Source organism: Sparus aurata, chromosome 15 (genome assembly GCF_900880675.1).
Source record: "Sparus aurata chromosome 15, fSpaAur1.1, whole genome shotgun sequence".
In the NCBI taxonomy this organism is placed as follows: Eukaryota; Metazoa; Chordata; class Actinopteri; order Spariformes; family Sparidae; genus Sparus; species Sparus aurata.
Window position 1 is genome coordinate 20,373,213 of NC_044201.1, and position 26,768 is coordinate 20,399,980.

Here is a 26,768-nt window from a genome sequence, read left to right on the forward strand (position 1 = left end):
GTGGATCTTTTCACCTGCTGTCAGCTGAACAAGTATTAGAAAAAGCATTTGAAAGATTGTAATTGTGCTCTTAATGTTAAGGCAGGTGGTGATGCTACTTAGGACTTAATATCCGTTATGATGGTCAAGCTTTTATTACAGAGTCAAATGAGGGACCAGTTTGAGAAGCTGTCAACTGCATTATTCAAGGTGTAAGGCAGTGGTGATTTTCCTTAATAGCCTCACCATTATGTCTTTGAAGCAGTGACGACTGCTCTCTGTTTCTCCTTCCTCTACTTGCACCATTTCCTTTGTCCTTCTCCTTCACTGGCCAACCTGCCCTTTTATTCCATGTTCCCTATAAAGTTCTCTTGACACCTTACTCTTTTGCTCTTTCTGTTATTTTTTGACTTTTCACCCATTCCCTTTCTTTCCCCAGTATAACCAGTGAGGCAGGAGCATCCATCTACAGTGTGAGTCCTGAGGCGGTCAAAGAGATGCCAGACTTGGACCCAAACCTTAGGAGTGCAGGTACACTATTCAATATAATTATTCTTGACCATGAAAGTTACTTTTGATGTGAAACCGTCTGTGTGGCATTTTTGAAATAACTGACAGAAAATGGCAAAAATGCTCTCCACGACATGACCTGTTCAAATTGATTTGTATGACCAGCAGTCAAAAACCCATTTTATTATAACGCCTGATCCCTTAGGCCTTAGATCGTTTTAACAATTACATTATACTTTTCACATGTTCATCTCTAATTTTGAAATGCTGTTCTTCTACATTAGGCACATCCAGTTGTTTTTTCTCAGTTTTAGAGATGTTCATTTACTTCATATGTCGTACACTAAGGGAAACATACAGACAGAGTTTAAAGAGAAGATGGTCTGGATTATATGGACCATTGTTATACTGCTATACTATTGTAATACTATTGTAGCTTGTAACACTTAAGTGACGATTATAATATCAAGGACAATGCATAAGAGTCAAAAACTACCATTTAGTTTTCTGTTTTTTTAGACATCACAACCTTTTGATTTTATTTCCACCCTCTTACCAGCAACATACACTGTTGTCACACTGTCAGTGAATTTCTGGCATTGCTATTAGGTTCTCCTCTGTCTCTCCTGCTCTCACTCCACATACTACATCATTGAAAACACAGTGGAATAAAAGAGAATCACACTCGAGTTTTGGAGAACAAATGTTTCCAGCAGACTTCCTCTATAAAAGCCATGAATCAAGTGAGGCTGGATTATTCCTCACTAGTTTCCTGTGGTCAGCAGCACAGAGAGCCACGGAGAGCCATATTTATACCTCTAATGAAAGCCATAAGAAATCCACAGCGTTTGACTTTGGGTTTAAAAAGAGGGGGCGCTGAGACTGGACACTGTGATTACAGAATTGGATGCGGTCACAGAGTGTTTGTGTCTTTCTGTTTTACCTTTGTGTGTTTCTGCCTCCGTCTATATGAGTTGCTATGTAACATAGTATGTAGGGAACTGTGAGTTATAGGCAGGTTCCATCCATCTCTTCTATTGAAGTCTAGGGACACCCAGTGGTGTTAGGAAGTATTTTAACCGTTTTCCAGGAGGACTGTTTTTGTGTTCAATTTATTCCTGCACTCTTTTCTCCTCTTCTCTCCAATCCAAGACAGAGACATGAAAGATTGGTCAAGAGTGACCACTAAGAAAAATAAATCATGATAACAGATCAGTTTTACCTTATTGTCACTTATTGATTGCAATGTTGTGGTTTGATAGGGAATCCATGCTTCATCTCATCAAAAATTGACCTATTTCAATCTAAATTCTCGTGTTTTGCAAATAAATCTGTGGAACTACATCTTAGCTGTCCTCCTATCCTACTAGGATGCTGCGTCTCACATTCTTCCACTTCTCCTGAGCGACGTGTCTGAGCTCTTCCTTTCTTGTTACTTTCTCCATTCCTTCTCATTTTTTAGGTCCTGAATTTTACTCATAAGATTTCAATAAGAGCTGGAGAGTTATGATGGATTCAGTTTACAAATCGTCTCCCCTCAGAAAGACAGAGCGAGAGAGTTAGAGGCCGACTAGATTGAAAGGGTTTTGGGGAGTTTTGTTGGTGCACTGTGCAAGGCCAGGGTTGAAACTCCATCCCTGTCTAAATATTATCTCAGGCAGCAGCCTCCCACCGCAGCCAGAGGAGAGAGAGGAGAGGAAAGCCATTGATTCCAGACATACTCCCTCTATTACATCTCATCCTTCTCTTTCTCTTTGTCTGTTCGTTTTGCCTCAGAGATCTAAGTCGGACACATCTCATGCAGCACACTACAGCTCTGACCACTGAAATTCAAATGTACACTGAACACATAAGAAACACATAAACAATGGCAAGCATCAACGCTGGAAGGACAAGGATGCCAACAAACTGTGTCGTGTGTCATCATGCAGTGTTTTATAAAGCTAAAACGGATATTGTTGAGTTCAGTTGAGTTTTTTGAAGTGCAATGGTTATTTTCTCCAATATAGGACAGTCATTTTGAGTGTTATAACCAGTGTTTTTCCTGGTTTGTGGAAAACTTAGTTGCACATATTTGGCGGGGTGGTTGGGAGTATTCTCCATTGAACATTTTGCATTTTTTTATTTAAAAAAGTATATGTTGAAATGGCATTAGATTGTGACACTTCCTCTTGGGGTACAATTGCCAATACACGGTGCCAAATATCAAGATGTTTTATTGAAACATGCGGCACATTGAAATGATTGCACACGTGAACATGAACAAGTTGCCATCAGCGCGTATAATAAAGAAACACTAAGCTAAGACTATGCACCTTTTGTCTCAGTTGGTGTCAAATTCTGTAAGAACTGACAGTGCTATGTAATCAATTAATACATAATTTCTGCACTTTGCCTTTTGTATTCTTCAGCTTGACAGATAATGTGATTTATCATTGTCTTGCAATGTATAATTTTTTCGCAGAATCGCTGGATCGTGATACTATTGTTACTGTGGGCATCGTTTCCTGAGTTGTATCGTATTGTGAGGCACCCTGTGATTCCCATCCTTAATTATTAAGTCCTTGTTCAAAAACTTAGAGCAGATTAAAAAAAAACCCATAAAACTTGCTAAAGAAGTCCACTGGGCACTAACTACCAGCATTAGATCTGGGAAAAGTCATTTAGTTAGTCCTAATGCTCTCAGCATTGATTATACATTCATCTCGTTTAGGTGACGGCCGAAGCAACTTGGGTTTGTAATGGGAGGGATAACCCTGATAACCAGAATAACAAAACATAACAATGTAAGGTAACAACTTAACAACCAGAGCTGCCACGTCCTTTGTCTTTTACAGGGACATGAATGTGAACAGTTATTTGGCCGTGCTTTTCACTCCCTCTCTGTGTGCCTGAGAGTGTGTTCGGGGGATGATGTCATGTATTATGGTGTGTATGTGAGTCAGGTTGTTTGTAATTTTTCTCCTTGTCACTAGGGCCTGCCAGCAAATTCATGGAAAAGACATTTGGCTTCATGTGCAGCAGCAGGCTGAAGCCTTACAGACTCCATCGTTAAAAGCAGCACTATTTTGGTCGATACGAGCTGTGTGTGTGTTTATTTGTGTGCTACGTTTGACTTTGTGTGCCGGTGTGCACGAGTCTGCCAAAATGAGTGCTTTCAAAGGTTCATGGCTCTAACATCTATCAGGAAGCTAAATGACAGGTGCAAAGACTCCATTTGAAAGCCAGCTTTAATTATTATTATTGTGGTGGAGGAATGACAATTAGGTTTGGCCTGCCCTCAGGCCAGCTCTGTAATATGACGTCAATTTGCATATTCAGTAATTATAAATAATATGGATTTGCATATTCAATAACTGTAATTCAGATAGAAAACCATAGAATCTCTTGAGACAAAATCCAATGTTTGTTTTCACTGTGTGTCTTTGTGTCTGTCTGTGTGTGTGTGTGTGTGTGTGTGTGTGTGTGTGTGTGTGTGTGTGTGTTTGTCTTTGTGTGTGTGTGTGTGTGTGTGTGTGTGTGTGTGTGTGTGTGCTTGTGCGTGCGTGTGTGTGTGTGCGCGTGTGCTGACAGTGTCCATTGGAAGACGTGTCCAAGATCCACTGGCAGAGCTTGTGAAGATTGATCCCAAACACATTGGCATTGGAACATACCAGGTAAGTGTGTTTTCATTTTTGTTCTGTTGGGATGCTCCTTGTGAGTGAGAGCTTCTTGTCCCTGGGCAGTGGAACATCTGCTGTGAGTTACACTTAAGCAAAGAGCTGAGTAGACAAGTGTGTGTGTGTGTGTGTGTGTGTGTGTGTGTTTTAGGATGTATAAAAGCACCTTGCCAAATAACTGTGCTTGTGCACATTGTTACAGAATTGCCTGCTGTAGTCACCTGGTGCACAGCTGAGCATGTGTATTTTTTACATGTTTCCCTTAATTGTCTAATTCTTGTAAGCAGTGTAGCCTATTTAAGAGGGTCTTCACCATAACGGCAGCATAATTATGTCATCTGAACCAACACACAACCACCATTCACAGAGGGAATAAGAGTGAGGAGAACATAAAAGTCATTTGGACACATCAAAACCATTATATTTACAGAAAGTGAAACTAAATGTTAAACAATTGGGCTTATTCTTTCTTGCAGAGTCCAGTAAAGTATGGTCCTGAGGCATAGAGGGAATGTGAGTGAGGGATTGAAGATGTGACAAGACAAATGGTAACAGGTTGAGAGAAGAGAGGCAAGCAGAGAAGAAGATAAACTTGGCTGAGGCCTGTGTCAACAGATGATGCTCAGGGTGACAGCTAACTCAATTAGCAGAGATCAGGCATGACGTATGTTTTGACATTTGTTTCTTCTCATGTGCTAGCTTCTCCTCGTCCATATGCGTTCATGTGTGTGCAGATGAAACAACAGTTAGCTCAATGTTGATTTTTGTTCATTGCGAGTATGTGTATCATCGTGTGAGAAAGGAAAGACGAGCTTTAAGTCAGTGTGTCTACTATTCACAACAGAAATTGTTGCAGTATTGTTCTCCATATATGGTAGGCTGTGGTAGGAGAAAGGGGAATGAGAGGATGGAAATGGTGGACAGTGTATATACAGTAGTCAAGAGATATGCTTGTTGAGATTTATTTATACTCTTCTTAATGTCAAAAGGTTTTTTATTCAGCAGCTGACACTTCAGCGAGTGGCAAAGTATTGTCAGTTTTTGGAGTTGGCTGGCATCAATTTCATTGTTAACAAGCAAAATTTGAGAAGAAGAGATAGACGGGGGTTAAAAAAAAGGACAGCAGAGGGTGACAAGAGTCTAAGGAAAAGGAATGACAGAGATCTTTGAGGGTAAGGAGAAAAACAGAGGTTTGAGAGAGAGAGAGGAGGAGGTCATATTGTGCAAGTGCTTGTGCTCATATGTGTGGCTCACTGAGTGTGTTAGGTCACAGGCCCGTGTCTCTCATCACGTCCTGACTGGGCTCTCTGGGGTGCCTGGGGTTCTGCACCTCCCGCTCTCAGATCATGTGACTAGGTCAACAAATGATAATATAACCGGGTAAATAAACTCCGGGTGCTGACAGATACGAGATGGGACATCACTTTGACCTGCCTGTCAGCTCACGCAAACGCACACACATACACCCTTTCCCTTTTCCTAGTCTTAAAGGTTAAGTGCGTCTATATGCTTGTGTGTGTGTGTACATTTGCGTGAATTTGTATATGGGTGAATGGGTCTGAGAAAAGTGCACTCATGCATGTGTGTGTTTTCCAGCAAGTTCTTTTGTGTGATTCATGGCGTTTTGAGCTTTCTAAAAGTTTATTGCCATTAGACCCAAATAGCATAAGGGCAGATGTAACTCTAGACAGCTGGCACAGCATGCTCTCTCGTTCTCTCTCCCTCTGCTGACTCAGTGAGTGACAGCTCCGAGAGAAAGGAGGAAATGAGCTGAGGGCTAAAAAAGTGAGGCACATTAAAATCAGATTGGACGTAACTATTGGTGTGGGAACACTGTTTTCACTACAGCAACACTGGCTGACAGTTTTTCTGGATACTGAGTTTGCCAGATCTGTGTCCTTATGAATGGATATTAGATATTTTTATATATATTAGTGGTTACCTACAGTGCAGTACAGTACATTTAGAAGGCTACTGATACTCTTATAGATTTGAGACACTTACATGCACAAACATTTCAGGAGTCTTGTGTCATCAATAATTAGACACTTAGTGGGCGTGTCCTTTGGATAGCACCTTCATCTGTCAATCGGCTCTTTATGTAGCTGTGGTCCGTTGACAGCTGGGTAATTCCCAGAGCTGTGAAACTAACTGCTACTGGAAAATACACACACAGAAACACACTGCTGTGTAAGAAAACATTGCCCGCAAGCCGGATATTAAAGAAACTGTCACTCTTCCTCTCACCTCTTTCTCTTTTTCTCACTCCATCACTTTGCCAGAATTTTTCTCCTTTATCCCAATGACTCCCAGTCCTCTACTTTACTTTCTTCTCTAGTACAAGTAGGGGTAGAACATGTATTGTGGGTACTGTAAGCAGCACAGTAGAACATACATCAGGTGTAGCCGAATGGACTTTTAGAATCTGAAGTCTGGATTTGCTGTTTGTTGTCACAGTGTTGGCTGTTCGAACCAGTTGTGGTGAAGAGGGAGTCTGGATAGGGCTGAGGCTGAGCAAGGAAGCTGCAACCACCATGGCTGATCTATTTCTTCTCACTCCTAGCCCCTATGATGCCTTGTGTGAATTATGGGTGCACTTCCAGCGCATCCTGTCACTTAGCCGGAATAGGCACTTGAAAGTGCTGGCGGGGTGTCATTTATTATGTTACTTTGGTACAAGCACCGCCCATAACCATTCCCCCGGTAAACTCCTGTGTGACCTCCCTAGGAAACTTGAGTATATCAACAGGTAAGTTGGTGTGCTTTCCCATCGATGGGATTCACTTTCCTTAGTGCCAGCAAGGTCAATAGAAAAACTGCACCTGAAGGCGTGTTTGGAAAAGCTTTAAAATTCAGTTCACTGAATTTCATGTTTTCACCTACAGCTAGTGCAAATGATGTGTGTGTGTGTGTGTGTGTGTGTGTGTGTGTGTGTGTGTGTGTGTGTGTGTGTGCGTGTGTGCGTGCGTGCGTGCGTGCGTGCGTGCGTGCGTGCGAGGGTGTGTGTGCGCGCGCACCTGAGCATGCTATCTTTCACTTGTGAATGGTAGTGCCTACAGGGGAGGCAGGAGCAGACAGAGCAGAGAGGAGGAAGGAGAGCGAGAAATGGAAGGTTGACATTGATTGATAGTTGCTGCTTCTGAGTTTTGTGGCGTGGGAAAACAAAACAGACTTTTTAAGACTTGATGAGTGGCAGAAGCTGACAAACATTATCTGCTAGTATTTTAATTATTTCCCTTAGGTCTGTCACAGCATGTGTTGAGTGAGGTTAGGAGATGATTCAAGCATGTATCTTTGTCAGTGTAATGGATTTAAACAGGCTCATGCCAATTCTCTACTTATTCAACAATTTATTAAACATTTACTGGCTGTTGTCATGTCAGGCTACATATTCTAGCGCTGTACAGTTTACACTGAGTGAGGATGTTTGCATTTTGATGGTAAAGTTTGTAAGTAAGTAAACCTTTTATTTTTATATGTACTGCCGACCAAATTTGTCGCATGCTTTGGAAGGAAATTATGTAAGTGATTAAAGGGCAAAACACCCAGACATCAGGAAAAAGAAGAAAAGTGGATTATAACATCAATCAATAGAATACATTTTTGAAATGAATGTTTCTGAAAACCAGGCATATGGTGAAACTTTACATTTATACATGTTGCAACTTTATATTTGTAGGTTGGATTTTCAATTTTATCATGCGACACTGCTGTGCTCATGTTCTGGTTATGTTTCCCCACCAAAACCGCTCAGTTAGGGTGAGGAAAAATAATTTAGGCTTTAAATACCTATTTTGGTCCTTGACCACATGATGACGATGGTCCAAGATCTACACGGCTGGAGATCTTATGTCTCATCAATCTCAGATTTTGACCACATCCCGAGGTCTCCTAAAAATGTCCACTGGTATCACATTTGCAAATGTTGAAACATCTCGAACCGCAATCTCATCATCCCATCCACCTCCCGATATGAATTGTCAGTTGTCAGTAATTTGTAGTTTTGTAGTGATGTCAATATGGAAAGTTGCCTTTGATACATACAAAATTAGAATGTATCTGTGGTTTACAGAAATATTAACTGCCAACATTTTATCCTGCAGTCTGGGCTGGATCAATGAGGTTATAGCCCGGATGGTAAAAACAACTAATACAAAACCGAGAAGTATAGTGAATGATAAGCTGAAATCAGCTGATCTGAGCTTACACTACTGGGAAAGTTATTTCCTTCTGAGCCAACAAAACTGCATACTGTAAGTAGCCTTAGACTCTCTCTTTTCCATGTAATAGAATACTTTGTAATACATTTAGACTAAATAGTCTACACTGATTTTGTTCTAAATCATTTGGACTTCCTGTGCCTGTCATGAAACGTAATTCTGTTTAAAAAATGTTCATGCTGTTTTGCAGTCCCTCAGGTTGCGTGTGTGTGTGCCTTGTATGAATACCTGCCTTGTGAAATACTAGTTGTAAAAGGGATATGACAGCAAGGAGAAAGTTTTGTTTTTGCCAGCACCTTTCATCAATGCCTAATGGGTATATCTCAGTTTTCTGCAAAACAATCACACACGCAGTGTACAAGCCAAGCTGACGTGCCAGGAATAGTATACGGTACGTTCATGAGGAAAGTCTCAAAGGCCTTATAGAAGCTGTCAGTCAGAGTACATGACCCTCAGATAACCTCACACAACTCGTTAGTTTGTACACTGTCGATAGATTAGTAGATAGAGAAGGTGTGAAGCAGCAGCATTGTCACGCACATACACTAGAGAGAACATATTCAGAGAGAGTCAACTTCAGCTGCTGAATTTGTTTTTTTCCTTTTCAGACTCATAAAGATTTTAGAAGTTTCCAAACAGTAAACTCTTGTATGATGGTCTGACAGGAGCTACATTAAGGGTTATTCTATCAAAATTAACCTGTGAACAACCCCTATCTGCAGCCTAATATGTTACTCGTAATTATATCTCGTAATATAGTTTCTTCTTCATAGCTGCATGCGTGGGATAATTTTTTGGTCCCCTGAGCTATAACTGAGACCAGCTAGCATTGAAACCTTTCCTCTTGTTAAGCTAAGCTATTAGTAAAGAAACTTTATTGTATCTCACACTGGGAACGATTCACTGCTTACAGCAGCTCAAGAGCTGGAAGGACAGTAAAAATGAGTGCTTGAGTGATTAAAATGAATATAAATTAATTAGAATAAAGCTATAAATGCTATAAACTCCTTTAACTTGTGACCTTGATGGATATTTCGACAGGATACCTGCATGCATGATTGTAAATATCTCATGGTGTGTGGCATTATACTTAAAATATTAAAATATTTCCCTGTAAATGTGATAATTGCACAGAAATTGGAAAAACAACAAAATATATAAACATATATAATATTAAATATGATATGAAATGGAAGGTAATCTGGGAACAGAAGAAACTTGAATGTACCACTAGCAAATGATGTTTTTCAGGTGACTGAGAGGAGTTACTAAGTGCTCTTACAAAAAAGTGCGATGCTTGGCAGTTACTATATTCAAATTCAACATGCCTTAAAACTGCTTTCAAAGGATCAGTGATTCTTAAAATAGCACCTGTTTGATCAAATGGTAACTGACACGGACCTATTGCTCATTAAATCATGGGTGAGGACTCTCCTGACTGGTGCACCCACATGAAAATAAGGGAAATATGAAGATAAGCCTAATTTGCATTACAGGAGAATATGTTTCTCACATTCCAGACTGAATGTGATGAAGAGAGGCCCTCTGATGCCATTTGATCCTGCAGTTTGTAATCATCCTACTTCCTTCAGTTATTCCACCATCATCTACTGCCCTCAGGCTGTTGGTAAATGCAGCCATTGTGGCTCCAGCATGGTTCCACGTGCCAAGCTCTTAATGGCATGATTCATAAACGGTATTTCAATATTCTGTGTGAAGACCTCCGCTGTCATTGTCAGTCAACACCTCAGCTCTTAGCGCTGGCTTCACCTCCCTTTTCACTTTCTGTGGCTCCTGCTTTCTGCGTCTCTATATTTATAATTTGTGGATTTAGATTATATAATAAAGTTAATGTTATGAAGGAAATCTGTAGTGAGAAATGGGGCATTCATGTTTTTCAGTATCTCAGTTAAACAACCCGTGAAGAATCTTGTTTTAGTTTTCTGTGCTTCTCACCACTCTCTTTTTTTCCTCTATCTCTCTCTGATTGACATGTGGTAACTCAGCAGCATTTAAGTGCTCAAGGTGCAGACAGAAGCACTTTGTTCTTGCGTGTTGGTTGGCTGGCTTCAGCTGGTTTCCGGCCAATCAAAACATGACCTTCACACATAGGGATCCAGTCCATTGGCTCTGGATGGTTTTTAGGTTTGAGGATTCAGGCCGTTTAGACTCTGGTGTTGAGGCAGATTTAAAAATGGATGGTAGTGTGTCTGTGGGATGGATGGAATTATGTAAGGATTAATTAATTAATAAGGATTGTGGACACATTTGATGATAGTGCTTATCTAAATATATCTTTTAAGTCTTCTGGTATTGTGTCATTGTGAACTTTACTTGTGAAAACATTACTTGCTATTTCCTCAATCTATCTCTGTGCCCCCACACCATCTTGCAGTCCTAGTTTAGGTACTTCGAATGCAATTTAGAATAAGCGAGTAAACCACAGAGATGGAAAAGGCAGTTGGCTGCAAGTGAAGAAGAGAAGATTTCAGAAGTTAGATTTGAGCCGAATCATGAACCTCATCTGAAAAAAAGACACGCTCAACGTAAGGACTTCATATTACGGCTAAGCTGATAATTCAGGATTCTCTCATTTCTTTCTTCCTCCACCTCAATATATGATCAAAGAAAGTGAAAGAGGGAGAAAGAAGGGAACCTGGATTGAGGGATAGATTGAAAGATACAGGACGACATGCTCCATTGGTGGAACTGTAAACTGAGTAGAGCACCATGAGGGCCTCTGGATGTCAGGACAGACACACACATACTGGATCTGTGTATGTATGTTTAACAGAGCAGAACTTGCTTGTTTTTCACCCTCTTCCACTCATAAAATCACTGATCTTATCTCGTAGACCAGATAGTTATTATTTCCAAGCCATATAGCAGAGCTTAGGGCCTCTGTACAGTGTACAGTTGGGTAATACAAGGCAGTTGTACTGTTTTTGACCTGACCAGCCAATAGCATCTACTGTATTTATATATCATAATCAATAAGTGTAACTTTTCACATCTGGTTTTGAAATCTATCCTTGGCCACTGATTGTTGTTGGCTGAGGCTAGATTGGAAATTTTACTCTCCTTAAAGTGAAATATGAAAAGCCAGATTTTTACACTAAACGTGCCAATGTGATTTTATGATACATAGCTGAGGTTTGCAATGTTCATGTGATAAATTATGAGGGAAGAAACTAGAGTTATTGCCAAACAACTAATAAATTATATTTAAAGCATGTAGTGATTTGGTTAGATGCATTACTGTGTGTTTTGTTTTCAGATAATAAATGATGATACAGTATGCCAAAAAAAGAAATCCTGAACTTACTTGTCTTTTAGCAAATCATTATAGAGTCATTAGCAAAGAAAGCAAGCAAAACTTTATTTATGCAGTAGAGCACATTTCGTGGAAAATACTTTCTGCATTGCAGAAAACCTGTAACTTTATAAAACTGTTTATACTGTTCATACAGACTAACAGTTAACTAAAACAGTAAATAGACAATTTAGCACAAGTAGGAGAATTCTTAGTTGCTGAAGTGTTGTCCAGATCAATACAATGGTAATAATTTAGAATAAAATCTTTTTTTTTCTTACTAAAACTGGAATAAATTAATGCTATTAATAATGAGTTACAGTTTCAGGTCAGGTTTTCCCATCCCTAAGTGAGCATAGTTGTGCACTGAGGTGCTCGTGCTCCTCTGTGATACAATGCCTCAGATCCTCTCGTGCTGCTCCCACCTCTATAAGGTTTCAATAAGAATGTGAGAACACATTCATTGGAGTTTTACTGCAGGTTGAAACTCACACATGAACACCTCCAACTTTCTCGTGTGAAAACATTATCTGGTTTGACTTGACAGGTGATTTCCTCTTTCTCTTCCGCACTATCTCTGTCTCCCTCCTCTTTCTATATCCACTCACCCGGAAATCATAAAACCTTCAGTCCTATTTTTATGGGAACGTCTTATTGTTCGGAGAGTTATTTTTATTGACTTCAAAATGCCTCTGGCTGTAATGACTCTCAGTGTTTACACCAAAATTCAGACTGTAGATCTCATGACATGTCACCAGGGGTGCTGTGCTCTCTCTAGTGCTATTTAATCCGTCTTCCCCTCTCTACTCAATCAAACAGTGTTTTTTATCCAGCTTGTTGCAGACGACGTGTAAACTAACTGTTTAGGGCATTTCATAATGTCAGTTTTGACAGTCAATCACATGCCTAACATGAATTTGCTACCACATTCAGCAAGTTAGCCCCTGTTAGTGAGAACATGCTATGTGACTGGCCGAAAGGTGTGTGTGTGTGTGTGTGTGTGTGTGTGTGGGGGGGGGGGTAAATGTCATTGGGCAAAATGTTTTTCTTGAATGGGGCCATGAAGTGTTTTCTTGAGTCGTATTATTGATGTCCTTTGTCATCTGAACGCATATTCATTTATACTTTTAAACTTGCAAATGCAGCTTGTTGATAGCTGTTGTTATTTAAGTGCAAGGGCTTCCACTGTTATTAAAAGTAATTGTAAAACGGGAAAGATTACCTAACCATTTACTGAAAAGATCCTATAATTATGTTATGATATGTTTCTTAAAGCTTTTAAATTAATATGTAGGTTGTTTGTTTTGGCACTTTGCAAGAATACCTGAGTGAAATCTTTAACCACAGTGTAAGCGGATAACTGGTTTACCAGGAGCTTCCTTTTTTTTCCTTTTGGCCTTGTATATTGTTTTACTAAAAAAGAAGAAATGAAAAATCATTATTAAAAAAACCATTGAATAGTTTTGGATTATGCTAAATTTAAGAGCCCAAATAATTTATTTTCTCCTTCTTGGCTTTGGCTTCTTCTCTGTTGAGTTATTGATTTTTAAAGAATACATAGTGTCCTTCAGATAGTCTCAAGAAAAAAACAAAACTGGAAAGTCCTGTGTGTCCTTTAACCCATCAAGACCTCTGTATGACTCACTCTTCTCCTCTGTCCTCATCTGTCCTGCTGTCCTGTCACTGCTGACAGAGAAGGCTGCGTGTGCTAGCTGGCGTTGTTGTTATCTATTTACAAGCCAGTTTTTGTTCAGAGCTTGATCATATTACAGGACAACTCATGCTAGTCTCAGTCACGTTCACACAGACACAGACACACACACATACACACACGCAAACACACACACACACACACAACATAACAGTAGTCTAGTTTAGACTGTCAGCTAATCCTCAAGCAGTTGCTGAGGCATCAGTCCAACTTTTTGGCCCTGTCCTGCAGCCCAGAGTTTATGTGTGCCTGGGGCTGACTGCTTGACCTCAAATAAAAAGAAATATTATTTAGGGGTTTTGTTTTGATTATGTTTTTGACTTGTTGCTTTTTTCATCAACAATCATCCTTTCCTTTCCTTTCCGTTCCGTTCTGTTCCTTTCCTTTCCTTTCCTTTCCCTAACCGTTGAATCATTGGCTGTCCTCCCTGCTCCTTATTAGGAATGAGATTCCAGTCCTTTTGGAAAATATGTCCTGATTAATGGTTGATTGGCTGATGTTTGAGAAGTGTGAAGAGTTCATTTGGAGGATCTTTATCGACAGCGAGCTGCACTAACAAGAACACTGTGTTAGCGCGAGGGAGACATTGCTGACGAGCCAAACTAAACACTCTCTCTCTCTCTCTCTCTCTGTGGCTTACCTGTCAATCAAACCTCTTTCTCAGTTTGCCAGTATTCTTTGCCGACACCCTCTGCTGCTGTTTATCTCTTTTAAGGGTAATAATCCCCTCTGGGCAAATTGTGCCTACACAGGACCAAATATCAGTACATTGGAAAAGTGGATTATGAAAGTGAATAAATATACAGCATTGGGATTATGTAAACGGATCATGATTAGGTTAAGTCCATTAAATAGTCTGCAATAAAACACAAGGCATTTGGATTGTTTTTGGATGAAAATATGACAAAAGAATCACTGCATTGCGACTGCCAAAGTCGGCAGTATTAGCTTTTGATTAAAACTGAATATGGAAACATAAAAGTTTCAGTTACCTTTTTTTCTTACTGAGATATTCCATCTTTAAATGACCATAAAAGTGCTAAACGGCTAAAATTCCTGCCCAAAGCAGTACATTATTGTTATTATTGCTTTGCTAATGCAGTTTTCAGTCTGACAGTTCTTTTATTGTGTGTTTGCTAAATGTGTCTTTCTAGCACGATGTGTCAGCCGGAGCTCTTAAGGCAGCACTGGACGGTGTAGTGCAAGAATGTGTGAGCTTCGTGGGGGTGGACATCAACATCTGCTCCGAGACACTGATGAGGTAGACGACACATAAAAACACAAGCAAGTGCATGTGTGTGCGCAAGCACGCTCTCCCACCCACACACACACACACACACACAATGTGGAACAGAGATGGAGCAGGGCTTAGACCTCTGACATACTTTCCCTTTGCAGTCACAACATGGCAGAACTTCATTCACACTCATGCATGGGCGCAAACTAGATGTGCGCGCACACACACACACTTCGACACACAGACTGCCAGCTTTCCGTTGAAACTAATGCTTCACACCCTGGCCTCGCTTGCTGGGCCGACTGTAGTCAACAGAGGGGATTAGGCAAAGTAGACACACATACACACACACACACACACACACACATAGAAATGTATATGCATAAAGTCAAAAATATTTTGGTAGCATTCTGTACAGACGTGCTTACTTACTGTGTACAGTACATACACATGATTTAGGGGTATAGAAAATGCACAATTTGAATCACACAAACTTTCAGTGGATCCAAACAGTACAAAATGAGCTGGCATTAGCTGCAGGGCAGGCATCAGGTCATCTGTTTACCTGTCTGCTCTACAAGTGAGCTTTTTCCATTCCCACCAGAAGTTGTGTTGCACACACATACTCACATTAAACACACAGAGACGTGTTGATGACTGAGGTATTATGTTGAGTGTTGACATTGCTGTGTGTTTTAGTGTGAGTGAGTCACTGTGGACATTAACAAGGCAGACCGTAATTGAGTTTCAAATCACCTCTTTTCATTATTCTGCCAAGACTGGACAAATACACTCGCTAGATATTGGCTCATGTGTGTCTCTTGTGAGTGTTGGTCATTGCAATCTGCAATGTTGTTTGTAAATTATAAAAATCTGGTGTGGGCAGCATGTAAAGCAAGGGCTACAGAGTTGTGTGTAGTTGCACTGTAAATATCATATTTTGAAACTAAACGGTGGTTTCCTCCGAGTTTTATTTTTCACTGCACTGTTCCTCATATCAGCTTCCACTTTCGAACAGAGACCGTAGAATAAACACACAGACCTCAACACACCTCCCAAAGTGATTTTAATAAATAGGCATGTGCTGTTTGACATTTCTCCTTTGATTTCTTGTTTTACCTCCCAGGCATGTAGCAGGCCTGAATGCAGGCAGGGCGAAGAATATTGCGGAGTGGAGAGAGCAGAATGGTCCCTTCATCAACAGGGAGCAACTTAAACTGGTCAAAGGCATGGGGCCCAAGACCTACCAGCAGTGTGCTGGCTTCATCAGAATCAACCCGCAAACCAGGTACGCACTCATATGCAAACTGTATGTGCAGATACATAGACACGAACATACAAATTCTGTTTCACGTTGATTTCGTTCTTAATTGTTGTTAAAGGGTCAATTTACAGAAATTGAAGTAAAACACATTTCCTGACTCACATTCAGTGTTATCCTGCCTGGTATGTTATTTTGGTTTAATTTGCCTGGGTGTTGAGACACACACTGACTGGTCACTTTATTCTTCTTCATATATTTAAAAATACCTTTTGTTTCTTGTCAAAACAGTGCCAGATCTTCACCTCACCCAGGACCAGCAGTGCCGGAGAAACTAGCAGCAAAGAAGGCCAAAGGAAAGACTGGTGTCAACATATCGACCTCATTCAACCCCCTCGACCAGACCTGTATACACCCGGAGTCCTACCATGTGGCACAGAGGTACAGTACACACAAATATACAAACACACATGCACCCACACTTTTGTACAGCAGCCTACCCCACTGACCAAAGCATGTTCAGGCTAAGATGGAGTTGATTTTGACACCGTCTCATATGGGTCTGGTTATTGCGGTGGAGGACTCTGATTTGATTTACACAGACATGGGATACAAGAGAGGAGGTGTTGCCTTTGTAAGTGTGTGTGTGTGTGTGTTTCCTCGTGTGAGAAATGATTGTTAGCGCTGCTGATGCTGATATCAAAAGCACATTGAACTTCAGACTTGTATGTCCTGTCCATTTGTGTGTGAGTGAGAGAGAGAGAGAAACGGAGAAAGAGTGAAGGGAGGCGCTCTCTCCTACAGCTGTAGTCACTCAGCTGTGTTTAGTCTACATAAGTTCTGACACTAGTGGCTCTAAGCATCACTCCCTTCATGCTGATATGCCTTTAATGGCCTCAGTGCACGTGTGTGTGTGTGTGTGTGCGTGTGTGTGGGTGTGTGTGTGTGTGTGTGTGTGTGTGTGTGTGTGTGTGTGCGCATGCTTGGGTGGGTGTGTCTCTATGTGCACATGTGTGAAGATAGATTGATGCCTGCATTTATGTTACTCTGTTTTTTGCTTATCTTTGCTACTAAAGGGAAGTGGCCATGTGTATTCCTGGGGTTATGTGTTTGTGTGTTCAGCATAGACTGTATTGTGCAGTTGTTCATCGAAGAACTGTCACAATTTAGAGGTTTGAATAGACAAATAACCACTCTGTCCATCCATCCATCCATCCATCCATCCCACTTTCTCAATCTCTGTCTTTCACTCTCAGCAGTGTTTATTACAACTCAGTGAGGTGCTCAAACACTCTCGTTGTAAAATGTCAGCCAGTGTCCACACGCAAACAGGTATCTCTTTAAACAAAGCTTTTTCTATGTGTTTTGGACACGTATCGGACACGTAAACGGCATTTCAGATTACAGAAAACTGAGCTTTTGGAAAACTCCTTCCAAGGTGAATATATTCAGAAACGCAGTTTACAGTGTTTTCATCTAGACGGGCTGAAACAAGAGATTTTTGGAAATGATAGCATTGACGGTATGGATGTTCTATTGTTTGGCGTTATATCTTGAAAGACACAAACAGACACTGATGATACAATGATGAATAGAGAGACAAAAAACGTGTGGTTACAATGTTTTGCTGACACATTATCCACAAAGATTCTGTGAAGAGTGGTCATGTTTTCCCGTCTCGTTCATAGCGTTTTTTGTAGCTCAGCGACTCTCCTTTCTGTGAAAAACGGCATGTTCATACCCAGTGTATGTGAATAGCCATGCGATATTTCAGTTTGTGTGCTGATGAGTCTGAATAGAAACACTAATAACTGCTGTAGTTGTACTTTAGATATCCTAAGTAAATGATAGTATGTAAGATAAAATCACCAGTCTTTATTTCTCTCAAGCCTGTTGCCTTTTTTCTCAACAACATTAAATCTTTCTCATGTTTCTCCCCACTCTACTTATCACACTCTGCTTCTCCATTCTTCATGCCGTTCAGCATTCTTAACCCTGTGTCGACAAATGTTCTAACCTTTGTTATGACTACTTTATAATCCGTGTCTCGCAATTTGCTCAATTCAGTTCAAATTAATTTCTCGCTTGCTTGCACTATATTTTGCGATGGCCTCTATTTCACAAACACCTGCAGAATATGAGACTGACATCTTCAGAACATTTCCAAAGTGTGTCTTGTGGTTTTGCAGTATGTCACATCCCTCTTTAAATGTTAAAGATGATGGGACGGTTGCGTTAAGTTCACTCACACGAGTTTGCTGGAAAAGTCATGCATGTCAGCACCTGCACTCAGTGGGTTTAGACAGCCTGGTGCAGTTTTGATGCAGTGGAAAATAATTCCTATTCCACTGCACTAAAGATCAGCGACGACATCATGCCTCTGCCAAAAACAGACCAAAGATCCCACCTGGTTAGTATGCAGTTGAACCTGATTTGGCTGTCTCCTCACATTACAGTTGTTATCTTCGACTTCACTTCATCTGGTCAATCTTTTACTTGTTTGTAAGTTTGTGGTCATTCATAGAATTTGATTTTAGAATAAGAAATGACACTTAAAGGAGAACTTCGGTCGATTTAAACATGCAGCTTCATTGCTCAAGCTACCCTTGACTTGCGAGTACCAAAGACGCGAACAAATTTGGTCCAGCCATTACAGAGCTCCGTGAACGGAGATGTAGCATTGAACGCTAACTGCATGGGGTCAGAACTTCACGCTGTGTTTTAAGCATCTTAACATGCTCCACATCTCACACCAGAAGTTATGCAACATCAGCAGACACCTTAGCACACAGCACTGTAGCGTGTATGACTCAAAATGAATAAAAAAGTAGTTAAAATAGTGTGTTTGTGCAAGGAGCTACTTACCTGTTTGTTGACATCCGCGTCTTCCGGTAGCTAGACCAAACTAGCGTATCCACCGAGTGTGCACTTAACAGGCTTAACAGGCTATTGTAAGGCTCATGGCTCATGACAGGTTGTAACATGGACATGTACATTATGAACATACACACGAAAATGCTGGAATACGTTTCCGTCTCCGCCAGTCAGGGAGTAAGTGCACGCTCGACGGATTGACTAGTTATGTCTAGCTACCGGAACACACGGATGTCAACAAACAGGTAAGTAGCTGCTTGCACAAACACACTATTTTAACTACTTTTTTATTCAGTTTGAGTCATACACGCTACAGTGCTGTGTGCTAAGGTGTCTGCTGATGTTGCATAACTTCTGGTGTGAGATGTGGAGCATGTTAAGATGCTTAAAACACAGCGTGAAGTTCTGACCCCATGCAGTTAGCGTTCAATGCTACATCTCCGTTCACGGAGCTCTGTAATGGCTGGACCAAATTTGTTCGCGTCTTCAGTACTCGCAAGTCAAGGGTAGCTTGAGCAATGAAGCTGCATGTTTAAATCGACCGAAGTTCTCCTTTAACAATGCATGACTTACTTTGTTCCATACCAACAGGATTCTTCTAGAGTCAGCTTCACATGATCAAAGTGGATCTCATTTCGAAATTCTAATATACTGGGACACATTTCATCTACCCCTTAAATGGAAAATATCAGGCTGTGTACAGCATTAAATGGTGGGGCATCACCGTGATGCCCCACTGATCGTCTCACAACCCGCCTACAACCGATGAAGTTGGGAGGTATGGAGGGAGGATTGTGGAGGAATGCTCTTTGTGTGTGGTTGTGTGTATGTGTGTCTTTATGGTGTGTAAGGAATATCAGGTTCATCACATTAGTGAAACTGTATCCTCCATTACTGCTCACAGCCCACACATCACCCTCTTTTTGTAACCATAATACAACACACACACACACACACACACACACACACACACACACACACACACACACACACGCAAGAACACAAATATACAGACTCGATTTGTCCATCTTTTTCTCAGCAGTAGTGAAATGCCTTTGCTTAAATGCAAAAAATGTCTTGTTAAAAATGCTGATATTTAGCTGTAGTGCATCTACTCTATTCCAATAATTTAATGAAACTCATTGTTATGTGTTAGATAGTTCGGTTCCATTCTCATGAAATATATGCCATTGCTCAGATATTAGACAGAGGGGGTCCACTTCATGACGAATATTTCTCTGATATGCAACAGTCGGGGCCCAATATTTCTATAACACAAGACAGAGTGGGTTCTTGCTGTGGGCCTGGATAAAATCTATATCCTAGCCCACCCAACCCCACATTCACACACATACATACACACAAGCGCGCACACACACACACACACACACACACACTCACACACTCACACACACAGTGTTGGTAGTAATTATATAAGTATGAGCCCAGCAGTGGTGGAGGCCTCTGGACTCCTGGTACCCCTTAAATACTAACATACACCCTTGGAAAAATGAGATGGGTAACACACACACACACACACACACACACACACACACACACACACACACACACACACACACACACCTGAAAGTAGAACTCACCACCCACCAAAACCACTGTAAGATCCAGAGCCAGAGCCAGAATACAGGCTGCCCCTAATTCAACACTGTTTTCACTCTCCTCTCCTCCTCTTGCTCTATCGTTCCATCTTGAGCATTTCTAATGTCATTCATAGGTCAAAGGGATGCTCCTGAATTCAGTGTGGAAATGGATCATGTGAACCCTCTTGGACCTTTGTGCTCTCAAAGTCACAGTATGTTAATTCTGCTGCAAGAGGAATCTCAATTTAAAAAAATGAAAACAAAAGATGAAGCTTAATCTGATCATGAATTAGTTTGAGATCACATTAGTTGTTGCCTCTTGTTTAACAACCACCATTTCTGATGAAAACCAACCAAATGAAACGCACCATCACCCTCGGTTAGATTATAGATTTCTCTGGGTTTAAACATTGTTGGAAACATTTGGGATAATGTAAGTACAACTCAAAAAAATACATAACAAAGGTAAAGTCATTTTTAGACATTTCATGCAGAAATGTTACAAATGATGTCTCTAAGTTTTGATGTTTGATGTTTTGAATGGTTTGAGTTGTACTATCAGTGAGCATCCACTGAGAAAAGACAACGGAAAAAATAGCAGCTCGCACTTTTCCCAAATTAAACAACAAGTATTCTGATTATTTGTGAACCAAAATGAACCTGTTTCAACTCAATATGATGATGGCTTTGAGCTGAAACACGTTCTTTTTTTTTTTTTTTACCCACAATAAATCAGAAGAATTGTTCTCTGTGTGCTGGAGCTTTGTTTATTTTTTTTTATCTACTGAGAAAAGCCTGCAGTTCTGCCTCAGCATATATGAACAGAAAAGCTGCAGTATTTGTGGTTGATTGAAGCCCCAGTGGCACTCCAAGTCTAATTGGCATAAACAACTTTTTCTGATTTTCCTGTAAGATGTGTGAGCTATCTGTTGGCAATTTTAAAAATGAGAAATAAGACTTATGATGTACTTTTGCTTGTCATACTCTAGTAGGGATAATTATGTTCAGCTGTTACGTATTTTGTACTCCAGTGAGTGTTGAAGATAAACACACAACTTTTTTGCCTCGAGATTTGAGAGTTTTAGATTCTTTTTTGGCATTTTTGCAAATTTTGACACAGTAGAGAAAGACACTAAATATTGTAAGAAAGAGGAAGAGGGATGACCAGAGGTCCCAGACTGGATTCAAACTGCTGGGCCACCAAGACACAAGTATTACTTTTCCTGTAAAGAGATATATGGTTGGAAAGTTAAGATGCCCAGGGAGACTCATGATGTGAGACCAACATCCATTTCGGTCCACAGACGCCGTTTCCTCACCTCGAAGCCATTTCTGGCGCATGTTAGGTGTCTATTTTGCACCAATCTGGCTTGCTGGTATTGAGGGATTGATTCCGCTTGTCTCCCCTCGTTTGGACGCTAGACGGTGACTTTGCTGGTGGGGGCCCCTCCGCTCACAGCTGTCTCATACATAGTTTGTACACAAGCCGTGTCGCGTTACATCCGCACTGTCCCTGCTACTGCCAAACGAGCATTTCTGAACAACATTGTGTATGAATCAACTTTGTGTGTGTATGTTCTTGTATGTGTGTGTCCACCTGTTCTGTCCATCACGGCGGTGGGGGACAGCTGCGGAGTCTGTTTGGCGTCAGGCTACAAGTGAGCGACATCCATCATGGACGCTACCCAGCTGGTCCACACATGAACACATGCGTAGAGGCAAATGCATTCACATCCATCACCAGCTGTGGAAAGTGCCGACTGTAAATAATATATACAGTGCGCACAATACTCACACGTCACTCATTTTTCCATAACTCCTATTTGCCACTCCGGGTCCCGTGCCAGTGTGTTACTAAGTCTGTTCAGAATGTAGACTTGCTAATTAGTTTGGATTAAAATCTCAGTGAGTTTTAAATGGTGCGACCTGACCGGCTGTCTAGACATTTTGGAGGTTGGATAGAATAAAGTGATAGAAGGGGATTTTTTTTCCAGGCTGTTGACGGATGGACTAACAGTCCAACCTTAGCGAACTGGAGGCAGTTTCATGAGACCAGGTGTCAGGGCGTTTACTGCCCACTGTGGATTTACCTGATTTAACAGGGGGTGAAATAAATGTTCGTATTTGTACTTGTGTGTGCTTTTAGAACAGAATGCTCCGCCTCGGCTGCCCAGGACTCTGCGTGTAATTGCTCCCACACCTCTGCTGCCCTCCCTTCTTTCCCCCAGCTACCTCTCACTTTACCTGCATTAGCCTAGCTTTTTTCCTCTCTTCTTCCTACTTCTTTGCTTCTCTCAACTTGCGTTTCTCTTTTCGCTGAACATTCCTCCAAGACTGTCAGAACTTTCCACCCCTCCTTTCATCCTTTCCTCTTTCCTTTTTCTCTGAGTCAATTCCTACCCCATCTCCATAAACCAAGGCCTGTCCTTCAGTCGGTGATGGATGTGAGACTTTTTCCTAAGACCACTTTTTCTCCTGCAGCCACTTCATAAACCTGTGTGAAGACAAAGTTTGTTGATTCAACACTGGGGAAATACCCTTGTTAGATCAGCTACAGAGTCAAGAGTAGAGGAAAGTGGGATTAGATAATAAGAAAATAAATGAATAAATAAGAATTATATACTCTGTATACACCTCTCAGTTCTATTGATGTCTATGATGGCCAATTGCCCACCTTTGCATTTCTTAGTTTTAACAGTTTAACTCTCACCTTCTGCACTATATTTTAGATTTTTTATTTACAAATGTTGCTTCTGTCCAGATTTCTGTCCATTGTGGGTGGGAGTGCGGACCAGATTGGGAGTGCAGGCTTGCAACAATGTGTGGAGAGCAAGGTGAGGAGCAGCAGTGTCGAGGAACTGGCCAAGACAGTGGACACCACACCAGAGACCCTCAAACTCATCATAGACGGCCTCACGCAGCCCCCTGGGTTTGACATACGACAAAGTAAGAATCCTGTCACTCACAGTCGCAAGAATTAAACATTGTTTACATGCTTTTGTGTTCATTACACGCCCATCTTTTCACTTTACAGGATTCCAAATTGAACAAAACCACATTTCGCCTCGTATTTTCTCAGTATTTGCCCCAAGTCATACATCTGTTATTACTGCTTATTTATTCTTGTGTGGACATTTGTTCACTGAGCACAAAACTATCAGTGTTTTCAATCGTTTAAAATTTCACAGACAGCACGCATCTGCAACCTAGCAGTCGCAGTAACTTCTCATAGTCTCTCATCTTTCCTTCATAATGTCTTTTATAGGTCCCTACTGACTGATAGGGAGTTGAACTTGTATTTGTCCAGTTCTTTGACTGCTTCGCTAGTTAAAACACACACCGACTCTTCTTGTGCCTTTATTATAATAGGCATGTCTTGGCAGTGTAACTTGATAGGATCTGACAGTGCTGCGGCTTGCTCCCTGTAGCCCAACAACACAAGCACTATGTTTCTGACAGGGTGTGATGGGTCCAGCAGACTGTGTTGTTGGACAGAATATTTCTACACACAAACACACAAAGACCTCTGTTTTTCTCCTTAGTCTGATGCTCTTGAGTTCAGTCACACATAAACACACCCATAAAATCATACATGGTCACAAAGTTTTAGATTTTTAGCAGTCCTGCTGTAACTCAAATGTGTGTCCTCAAAAAGAATTTATGCCACATCTGTCTCCCTTTTTCATTTCTTCTTCTCTTCCATATTCTTTAAAAGCCCTATAGCATGAAAGAGCAGGTAGCTTAAAATGATTGAGCATGAATAGATATAGAGTATGTTTAATTATTACCTGTTTTGACCAAATAACTTGATGTCTATTTTGCAACAATATTTTTAAACTACGCTAATGAGATTTTGAAGTGGGTGAAAGCAAGTATTAGAATAAGTCGAACAGGCTGGTTAGTTCAGAAAATCACATCACATTACTGTAATGCAACCTTTAAAACCAGGAAAAGACTACACTTATGTCACGATATAACAATATCTTATGGCTAAAACAATGTATAGTGTCATGGTGGGAAAGTATTTTTGCTGTTTTTATGTCTGATTTCAGGTCAGTTGAATACAAAATGATTTCCGTGCCTTATTACCAGGCTCTCCTTTTTTCGCACAGTTTCATGTGGAGAAGAAAAAAAAGGCAATCCTGGATATTCAGTTAGTGCTGGCTAGCTCTTCTTTAAAATTATTGAACGCAGCTCCAAGGTTCATCCTCAGGTTGGCCCTATTCGGTTGCAGCACACTACGCTTGGCCTCCTAGCCAGTGCTCAGCTGAGTAAACAGATGGGCCGGGGCTACCGCATGAAATCAGTGCTGCGGGGAGGATAATTGGACCGGACTATTTCCTGGGGCACGCGCCTTCCTTGTTTGTGTAATGCTAGAGAAAAGGAAAAGATCTCTCAGGAACAGGCCAAGTGGAAAGTGAGGTTGAATAGGATGCTGAGCAATGTGGAAGTATGCAGACACAAGTATTGGGTTGCTGCTTGAAATCTAATATGTTTGTTCAAATCTGCCACGCCCCCTTGCTTTCCTGCATCCCCTTTCCCGTCCCGTCTCCAAAACATCTGCACGTGCTGCCATCCACACCTGATTTTGCCATAGATCTTTCTCCCTCACATCCCTCTAGCCAATTCATCTTTTTGATACTCTCTGTCTTTTTCCTCAGATTTCGGGCAGGCGGACTTTAAACAGGGCATTGTGTCGATGAGTGACCTGCGGGTGGGTGCGGTGCTGACGGGACGGGTGGACAACACAGCTCTGTTTGGAGCTTTTGTAGATATCGGTGTTGGCCGCGCGGGTCTCATCCACAAGAGCAACATAACTCTGGACAAACTGCCCGTCAGCCAGCGCCGCCGCAGCCTGGCTCTGGGACCCGGGGAAAGGGTGGAGGTCCGGGTCCTGAATGTGGATGCTCAGAGGGGACGGATTGGCCTGGACTTGATCAGGGTCCTACAATAGAGACTATTAATTTCCCATATTTCATCTACTCTGATTGGATTAGATTTATGAGGGGAAATTACACAGAAAGCCACTGAGATGCACATTGCTTCATGATTAGGTTACAGTGAGAACTGATATGGTTCTTATAAGAGGAGCTGAATGAGGCATTTTAACAGGCAGTCTGTCACTGTGAGTGCCATTTTAGGAATTTTAATTAAAAAAAAATAGATAAGTGAAGTAGAACTCAGAATAGCTGTTTCAGGTCCAATGAAACTGAATAAAACCTAGATTCCTTACAGTTATGTTGAAGGTGCAATGTCTGGGATTCAGTGAAATTTGGGGGAGAAATGGAATATGATATTCCTAATTGTGATTTCATTCATGTGGTATAACCAGAAAATAAGAATTGTTGTGTTTTTGTTATGTTAGAATGAGCCTTTAACTGTACATCTACAGAGGGAGTGGGTCCGCTTCCATGGAGTCCATCATGTTGTTCTGATGTGTTATACAGTAGCCCCACAACAGATAAACCAATCACTTTTTCTAGAGAGGGTCTTTCATTTTTAGCCACCATTCTAATCCCACACACTGGACCTTTAACGACTAGAGATTTTCTCTCTTACTGGATTGAAGACGAAAGATGATGAAGATGATGGACAATCAAAAATTTCCCTTTTTGTTTGTCAACCTGCTGGCTAGCTATCTGCACTAACACTACTGTTTACTGATCATTAGCAGAGTCTGAAAAAACGGCCTTTTGAAATGGGACCCATAATTTGCACTTCAGCAGAGGTGCAGGTAGCTTCACACATGAGCTGCTTTTGTTTTTCTATGAATATAATAAAATGTAATTAGTATTCATGTCTATATTCAACTCTGTGCTACTTTTTTTCTGTTTGTGCAAGCAAACAGTCTGTTATTAAACATCTTCATATCTTTGTTTTCAGGCAAACTTAGTTTACTGCGTTTGTGGACACACAATTCAGCATCTAAATACACTGGCCTCATCTACAGATGGCCTTTTGGAGTGCTCTTGATGTACATTTTTCTAAAACGAAGAATTCAGCACTTTACGCGCTCTGTGCCGTGATCTGATTCACATTGTAGATGAGGGCGTGGATGAGAATGGGAAAGAGGGAGGATGGCATGGAGCATGGAGAAAAGGACGGTGGAAGAATTGGAGAAGAGGATGTGTTAAGTGATGGAAAGAGGAAAAAAAAGACCCAAGTTAAAAAACAAGTTTTTCTTCCAGACAACAGGAAAATGTGAAAAGACAAAATGAGTGGGCTGGAGGGGGGGAGGGTGGAGAGGAGGAGAAGGGGGGGCGCATCTATCTCCCAGACTGCAGTAAAGCCTGAAGGCTTTTTAGGCATGGTCCCAGACACAATTATCCCAGGACACACACACAGGCACACACAGGCACACACAAACACACACTAATCAGCTGCTTCAAAATTAATCCCAGAC

The 26,768-nt window shown here is 41.1% G+C and overlaps 1 protein-coding gene across 2 annotated transcripts in view; it reads left to right on the top strand.

Annotated features, from left to right (window-relative positions):
• The window catches only part of srbd1 (S1 RNA binding domain 1), a 54,077-nt gene extending 27,838 nt beyond the window's left edge, over nt 1-26,239 (top strand). For both annotated transcript variants that reach the window (XM_030442915.1, XM_030442916.1), the window contains exons 15-21: nt 419-510; nt 4,063-4,145; nt 14,547-14,653; nt 15,756-15,917; nt 16,182-16,331; nt 23,127-23,311; nt 25,027-26,239. In XM_030442915.1, coding sequence (XP_030298775.1) covers nt 419-510; nt 4,063-4,145; nt 14,547-14,653; nt 15,756-15,917; nt 16,182-16,331; nt 23,127-23,311; nt 25,027-25,319 — 1,072 coding nt within the window. In that variant the 3' untranslated portion in view covers nt 25,320-26,239. The remainder of the gene's footprint in view (nt 1-418; nt 511-4,062; nt 4,146-14,546; nt 14,654-15,755; nt 15,918-16,181; nt 16,332-23,126; nt 23,312-25,026) is intronic.
• The last annotated feature ends 529 nt before the right edge of the window (nt 26,240-26,768 follow it).